We start from the raw sequence: 8,387 nt of genomic DNA, 5'->3' as shown, positions 1-8,387 counted from the left end.
CCTACATGTGGGCAGGTATACAAAGAAAAATCCAATATTTCAATATGACAAAATCCACTCTACTAGTAAATGACAAGACAGTGTACTAGTAAATGACAAGACTGTAGAGAATGTTCACATTGTTATTGTTCGTACTTCAATCTAATAGTTGAAATACCTTGTAGATTCCATACCTTCCTGCAAATGGGCCAAACCAAACATACCATATGTCGTTTCTTTATTATAACGTTTAACCTAATCAAACATTATATATTGTATCTTTATTATAATGTTGAACCTCTGTTGTATAGATCATTCTATGAGCTCACTTGACCTAAAATATTGTTCTTTGATATCATTAGATGTGTGGACCATTACCTTAGATTTTGGTCCTCCCATCAAGTGAGCTTAAATTTACATTATGTTCAGCACCGATATGGACAGTCTCTCCACAGGGTAAATTCAAATTAGAGCACGCAAGTATCTGTAGTTCCATTCGAATGATCCATAAAGAATTAAAAATGGTATGTAGAAACGCTGGCACGGTCTTCTACAATTTCTTCATTATATGGAAACCTTTCAGAATTAAAGCCTTTTAAGAGGCCAAAATTTGGCACGGTCTTCTACAATTTCTTCAGAATATGGAAGCCTTTCAGAATTAGAAAGCCTTTTAAGAGGCCAAAATTTCTAAAACCACTATCTGCATCATATAAATTAGCACATAAAGCATAATGATAAGAATTCATGTGAAAGAGTTTTTTTTTCAACTGAAGAAATTGTGCCTGGAGCAGCTCTCAGGCATACATAATCCTGCCCGGGATTGGACCACGAAACCTGTGGGAACCGAACCTCCCTACCTAACTAGTGGACCACATCCTCAGGACTATTCATGCGGAGAAGCTGAGTTTAAAAATATTTATGTTTTCATGGACACAAGGCATTAGCATTTTAGCAATGGACACTAAAAACTACAAACAATAACATTATATCTACTCTAAAACTTACATTCATGTTTGATATGTTGAACCTATGGTGATGGTCCGGATGGAACTAATTATTAGCTTATGTGTTATCCCTATTCACTTTCTTCGTCATTTTCAGGATCGTCTGTAAATTTTATGTGGTTTAGATTCTTTTCAAGAGGTGCCAGTCCATCCTCATCAGATTCATCATCACTTTCATAATCTCCATCAATCTCAGCGCTTTCTCCATCTGACTTGGAATTTTGCTTGCTAGCACTTGCTGAAACTTGATTACTTCCTGCAAGTAGCACCATTGAAGAGGAACCCAATATGCCATTTAGAAGCCACATAAAATGTACCTAGCAAATGATAATGAACTAGAATTTTGAGAAGAGAGAATGATTCATGCAGTTGCAGAAGTGTAGGGCTTAATTGCACAAATGGCAAAGGTTTAGTCCCTTCTGATTTTCCAGTTTTGGCAATACTTGTGCATCGATGATTTTTGCTAGCAGGTATGTGGAGCTGTTCCAGAGAGGAGAAGAGCTCATACAGAATTTCAGAATTTAAAATAAGGATAAAAAATGAATCACCGTATTTTCAACCCATGCATATCATGCAAATGTTTGGAGAACTGACAGCCAACTCTAACCCCCTGGGGACTAGAGTTAGCCTCTGAAAGCTTTTCCACTATTTTCCAGGAAACTCTACTATTCCTGTGTGGTTGGCTGCATATTTTTAGAAACACAAGTCCCTTTTAAGCAGCATAATGAGTCCTTGCTCCTAGATGTTCTCAAAAAATCAGTTCAGATATAATAGGATCAAATAATGCCACAATACTAAGAAATATATCTTCTTGGAGGAACTGTGGATACAAGACAATGGGAAGTTAGGATAGGCTAGAAGATCAGGGCAACTAGACTTACAAAATTAACAGAATGTATACGAAAAGATGCATACAATGTTCGACAGTATAGATTATGAAAATTGATAAATAAGTAGCAAATTCATCGACTCAAACAAAGCTATTATGCAAATTATGCAGTTTACAGAACCATGAGTACAATAAAGAACAAGTAGATCGAAGTTATAGAACTGAAAAGAGATGCAAATTGAATGCGATGAAAGTAAGCTGTCTGCTTCAATATGTTCAAGGTGCAGCAGCCTTCCATGAGTCAAACATATAAAATGGTTTTATTCATGAAATTTTATGCATACATGCATTAACTTTCTTTCTTTTTCTTCTCTATACTTGGACACAAGTTTCATGAAACAATCCCTCTCCCTGCTCTCTCTCTCTGTGGCATACGTAAAAGCAGAAAAGAGAGCCTGAAACCATACCATCAGAATTGGAGAGAGAATTCTGTCTCTTAGAATTTTTGCACAGCCAGTTATTCTGCACTGATATGATTTCTTCACCTGTTTTACATTCCGAATATGCTTTCAAAAGTTCCCTGCAAATGCAACAAATACAAAATAAGTCTTAGCATCAACTAAACAGTTTCTTGAATGTGCTTGAATGTGCCACTCTCCCTCGTGCCAGTGAGATCCTCATATGCTTTTCCTCCTACTAGATGGATTGTAATTTGAATGATAGACTTGTCGTTTGCTTACCAAATTTATATAAATCAAAATAAATTGCCTCCAGGTAGACACTCAAATTGCTTTTACATTAAGCTGTCTAAAATATAACGGTTTAGATCTCCTACACGAGCCCTCACAGAAACAAACATATAGCTAATAAAATTGATGTGTCCAGTTATGAAAAGAATCATTCAATCATAGCTATTCCGAATGCTGAATTCAATACATCACCAGGGGACAATTATTTTAAGATTTTAGTACATGAGATGCCATATTACCTGTTCAACGACAAAAACGAGTGACCCCACTTGAACTTGCTCAATAGAACATTTGCCGTTTCTTCCTCTCCACTGAAGGTACAGGAAAATCATTTTGAATAAGCAATAAGAATTATTCCATACATAATGACTCTGCCACAGGCATCACTAAAATTTATAAAAGAAAAGTGTTGGAAATTTTTCACATTAATCTACTCAGTCTATTTAACTTCACAAGTTGATTGGTTAATTGCTTGATTAATAGACAGTTTACTTCTTTATTTTTATTCTTAACAGATTCTACTGTACTTTGAATCATCAAATTATTATCACTTTGCTTGTAGACTTGATTATATTAATAAAATAATGCTAAAAGTATCTTCATCTTCAGGTGTTAGAGCAGAAAGGGCTGGAGTCTTATCCTTCCATGTTCATGGCAAGGTTTGAATGAAAATATAATTTACCAAAAGATATAAAATGCAATTACAACTGCATACAGGTTATAATAATTATGATTGAAGCTTAACGAAAATACTGCAACACAGAAGATCGCAACATAAAATGGAAAAACCATGGATCTCTCATCTTCAAGCAAGTGGTACAAAACCACAATATGGTATTTGAATAAGACAGCAATTTGCATCGTCAAAAGATAACCTAGATATAAAGAACGGGAGCATTTATTTGTATATACAAGCAAAGAAAGGCATTTAAAAACTACTCGAGAAAAAACATTTGCATCTCAAGAAGGCTGACCTACATATATGTTACAGTCAGCCTGACAGCCACAAATGCAGGTTGCCCTTAAGCACACTTAAGAAGGCATACAAAATACTATTTGTTTATATTATATAACAAGTCACCTCCATAAATTTCAGTACAATTTGCTTGATAAGAGAGTACGATTTACCAATTGCAGCAGAATTGTGGGTCATATTTTCCTCTTGCAAGGCGGCCATCCTCTGTACAGTGACTTAAATGGTATGACATCATCACTACATGAACACTGATTGACACCTACGATATGTACAAAGAGGTTCATACAAGGACTGAAGAACACTATTTACAATGCAGAAATTCACATGGAGCACAAAAGAAAATGGGCACAAATTTTGGTTTCTAGAGAGATCTAAGGCACCTCTGGAGGGTGATAACTGATAACTCATTTACTAAGAAGATGATATTACTACAGAAGATTCATTTTCCAGATTACAATGAAAGCATATCAGGAGTTGATTCATGTCTCGGTTGTGTTCTGCAGATCATTTCGATGCCTCTCAGGTAGAGGAAAGGAAAAGACTGCCTATCGTTAACTACCACCATTGAGGCCTCACAATAAGCTTTTCTTCTGGTGGCTGAGACCTGATGAGATCTTCCTCGAACAAGGGAAGTACATTGTTCACATTTTGAGGAAATTTGATATGATGGACTGCAAGTCCATGGCTACACCTCTGGTGTGAAATCTGAAGAAGCTGAGAGATTCTGCCTTAGATTCAAATTTGGTGGATCCAACTAAGTACAAGTGTTGATTGGATCCTTGATGTCCCTGGATAACACCAGTCCAGATATTTATTTTGCAGTGAGCACCCTGAGCCAGTTTATGGTTGAGCTGAGGAATGTACATTGGGTTGCAGCAAAGCATGTGATGAGGTACCTACATGGTACAGTTGGATATGGTTTGAGATATGTCTTAGGTGGTGAAGTAAGGCTGCAGGAATTTATGGATTCAGATTGAGCAGAGAGTGTAGAGGATGGAAAAGCACCTCGAGGGTGTTGCTTTAGCATGGGATCATTTATCCTGGATTAGCGGGAAGCAAACTTCTATCGCACTTAGTACAGCGAAGGCAGAATATATCTCAACTATTGCCGCAAGTTGGGAAGTAATGTGGCTTCGGAAGCTACTTGCAAACCTATTTGATCAGGTGAAGATCAAATATCACTTCATCCGAGACATGTTGCATAAGGGAGCAGTGAAGCTCTAGTAAATATCCACAAACGAGCAGATTGTGGTCATTCTCACCAAGCCTCTATCTAGAGTGAACTTTGTATACTTCAGATACAAGTTTGGCGTGATACAGAATGTCTCCCTTGTTGACGAGTGTTGATGTCTTTGCAAGAACGGGCAGACCATCTCCTAAGAAGCTAAAAGGACTTGGTTGGGTTATGTTGATTTGACCAAAGGAGATGGATACATTCACCTAAGAAGCCAGAAGGATCTGGCTGGATCATGTCGATTTGACCAGGGGTGAATGGCCCAGGGCAACTATAGGATTGGAAAGACCCTCTCCTGAGAACCCAAAAGGAATTGGTAGGGTGTTAAATTGCACAACTAGGGCCAAATTCCACTTTGGACAGCTCATTTGATAGAGATAATTATTGCATTGAACTCCTCTTTGCGAAAGGACCAAAATTGACCTAAGGTTCACTGAAATTGGACAAGGAGACATATGTTTTTAAAGTGAAGCCCACACGTGCAAATTTTCCATGTCGGCCTCACCATCATGTAGGCTCTTGAACCCCAAGAGACATGTCTTTCTACCCACATGGTTTCATATAAATAAGAGTGACTTCCATCCTCATTTGGCATCATCACAACTAAGCATATCTCTCTCTCCTCATCTAATTGGTTTGTACACTTGATTGGGAAGTTGTTCTTTTCACACCTGTGGGCTGAAAGGAGGTTGAATTTCAGGAGGCCGAAATCTGGAATTTTTTTGCACTTTGACCAAGCATTGACCAGCATCGACTTTGACTTTTTGGGCAGCTTTTGACTTCGATCTTCTGAGAGAATTTCTGTTTGGGCAGGCTGATTTTTTTGGGCACACAAATCGAGGCAAAAAGGAGCTGTTTGACCAGCATTGACTGCAGGGTTGCAGGACTATTTTGACTGAAGGGTGACATCATCATTTGACTTGGTTTGTCCACTGATTTGTTGACTGTTTTTGCTGCTATTTGACCAGCAAAGAAGGCCGAGTTTGACAAAGGTGACCGAGCTCAAGAGAAGAAGTTTGACTGTTGACTGCTTACTGGTTAGGGCTGATTTGACTGCTGTTGACTGGAAGCAGAATACTACAGTTCTGACAGGGCTGTTTTGGACAATGTTTTGGATCATCTTTATTGTCAAGTCAACTTTGACTTTGACTTCATCATTGTACATTATTGGATTCTCTCTCTGCTGAAAAATTGATAATAGATAAGAAGAAGGATCAAGGGTTTCCCCCTTGTGGCGTTTTTCCTTGGCATTAGCCAAATATTGGTGTACTCTTGTCTTGGCTTGTCTTCTGCATTTTACTGTTTATGTTCTATCTGCAGTTATTGTCTATGTGAATTAATGGTTATGTGATTGCTATTGGAAATTAAATTGGAAGTTATCATTGGGCTAATAAAAGGACATTGAAGTAACTGTTACAAGCATAGAACATACCATTGTTATCTAAAATTATCATGGAATCAAAGCCCAGGTGAGGACAAGCCCAAGCAAGAGAGAGAAAAGCAATCACTAAGATATCTGTTGGACAAAGAATATTTGACAAGTCTCCATGGCCTCTACATCTTACTTCAACACTGAGGACAAGCTCAATGACAAATCTGACTATCATGCATGGAAGATGACTTTGGACCTGAGTTTGGAAGAGCATGAAGTATTGGACTATGTGCAAGGAAAAGTGGTGGAGCCTCCCTCAAATGCATCATTGCTGCTAAAACAAAGTATAGAAAAGGTGAGGTCAAAGCTAAGAAAATTATAGTTGAGTCCATTCAAAAGCATTTGGTTGCCTATATTTCTGATTTGGGAACTTCTAAGGAAATGTATCATAAGTTGGTTGGGATGTTCAAAGTGAACAACGCAAGTCAAATTCTCTTTCTCAAGAACAAGTTGAACGATATCGAGATGGACAAAGGGGAGTCTATCCAATCCTACTTCATGAGAATAACACAAATCAAGAATGACTTGCTATCTATTGGAGAAGTTATGACAAGAAGCTCACCCTCATTGCTCTTGGAGGTCTTTCAAGACCATGGGATGTATTTGTCACCACCATTCTCAACAATCACAGAATACCTGGGTTCAATGCGTTTTTGGCTAGATGCACTCAAGAGGAGACAAGGATGATGGAAAGAGATAAATCCAAAAAATGGAAATGAACCCACTACTTTCTCTGCCCATGCAAAGAAGAAGAATGATGCTGATCCAAGGAGATAGGGTCAAGGATCTAAGAAGGGATTCAAAGGAAGATGCTACAGGTTCAGCCACTATGCTAGAGCGTGTCCTCACAGGAAGAATCCTCCAAGGAATGATAATAACAACAACAACAATTACAAAAGCAATGGCAATCAGAGGAACAATAGGTTCAACAATATAGGAAAGAGGAATTCTCTAGCTGCATGAAATGGAAATGGTCAACCTCCCAAAAGGACAAGAAATGGCAGGTATGATGAAAATAATGTTGTAGAAAAATAAGATGAGTTTTATCTTATTTCTGCTCTATCTACTACCTCTCTGGATACTTTGGATCATTGGTTAATTAATAGTGGAGCCTCAAGGCATTTCACTGGATACAAGGAGGCCCTCTCAAACCATACATCCACAAGAAGTGTTGTATGTGCTCAATTTGAAGAAGAACCTGGTGTTTATTTCTTCAATGGAAGACAAAGGCTTCAAGGTAGCATTTTTTTGTAGCTGCTACAACACCCTACAAAATTTTGGCTTACACTCAATTTCGGAGCCTTCCTTGGTCTTGCATATTGTTGTCACAAACACCGAAACTCATTTCATGTACTTTCTTGAAGTGTTTTGCTCCCCTTTGCAAGTTGGGTTAATTGTTGTCTTTCGGCATGATTGGATGTCACACAATGTGTAGAAGCCTGTTTTGATGGTTTCAAGGGTCTATCTTTGTGTATATGAGTTGTTCTAACTATGTAAACATTTGTCGCACTCATTCACAAAGTTTTGAGCACTGTCGCACAAGTGTCGTCACGGTCGTCCCAAAGTCTATCTTAAGTGTCGCACTTGTCGTAAATGGTCGTAAAGTGGTCACATGGAGGGAAATATATTGTTCATGTGTCTTAGGTGATCTATGTTGTTGTGTCATCAAGTATTCTAAGTGTGAGATCACAGTCGAAGTCTTATCACTGTTCACATTAGTCTAACCAGTCTTACACTTAGCCATTTTCGAGAAGGCTTCTCGACTAAGCAACTTTGCTTCAACCAGCCTCCCTGAACTGTGCACTATGCAGTTCTAGTCCTCTAGTTGAGACCTTGCCCCTTGACACTACACAATGCGTAGTTCCTACCTCTGAGCACTGCTGCACTGCGCAATTTCTGTGCTCAAGTTTGGGCCTTGAGCTCCAGAATTACGCAATCATTTCTCCCAACCCGGCCTTCATTGCACACTGCACAATCACAAGCCTCAAGCTCGTCCCTTGAGCCTCTGAATTGCACAATTGCGTAGTGGCCTTGCCTCCCAAAACTGCACAGTATATCTTCTCCATGCTCATCCCCTCAGCCTATCACACTAGCTCCCAAAATTGTGCAGTCTTGTCCCTCCGTCCTACCTAAACTGTGCACTGCGCAGCCTCAGAGCTCATGCCTCACCCCTAGCTGTTGGAA

At 38.8% G+C, this 8,387-nt stretch overlaps 1 protein-coding gene across 6 annotated transcripts in view; it reads right to left on the bottom strand.

Moving 5' to 3' along the window:
• Positions 1-720: 720 nt before the first annotated feature.
• Positions 721-8,387, bottom strand: part of LOC149163932 (uncharacterized) — a 416,091-nt gene continuing 408,424 nt past the window's right edge. For all 6 annotated transcript variants that reach the window (XM_089431903.1, XM_089431905.1, XM_089431904.1 and 3 more), the window contains exons 9-11: positions 2,801-2,872; positions 2,280-2,392; positions 721-1,239 (exon numbers count right to left, since the gene is read on the bottom strand). In XM_089431903.1, coding sequence (XP_089288029.1) covers positions 1,055-1,239; positions 2,280-2,392; positions 2,801-2,872 — 370 coding nt within the window. In that variant the 3' untranslated portion in view covers positions 721-1,054. The remainder of the gene's footprint in view (positions 1,240-2,279; positions 2,393-2,800; positions 2,873-8,387) is intronic.

This window comes from Pinus tabuliformis, chromosome 5_1 (genome assembly GCF_031772625.1).
Source record: "Pinus tabuliformis cultivar Carrire ecotype Pingquan chromosome 5_1, CPIR1, whole genome shotgun sequence".
Lineage (NCBI taxonomy): Eukaryota > Viridiplantae > Streptophyta > Pinopsida > Pinales > Pinaceae > Pinus > Pinus tabuliformis.
Note: the sequence above shows the minus strand (reverse complement) of the source record. Positions and strands in the feature narration are given on the sequence as shown.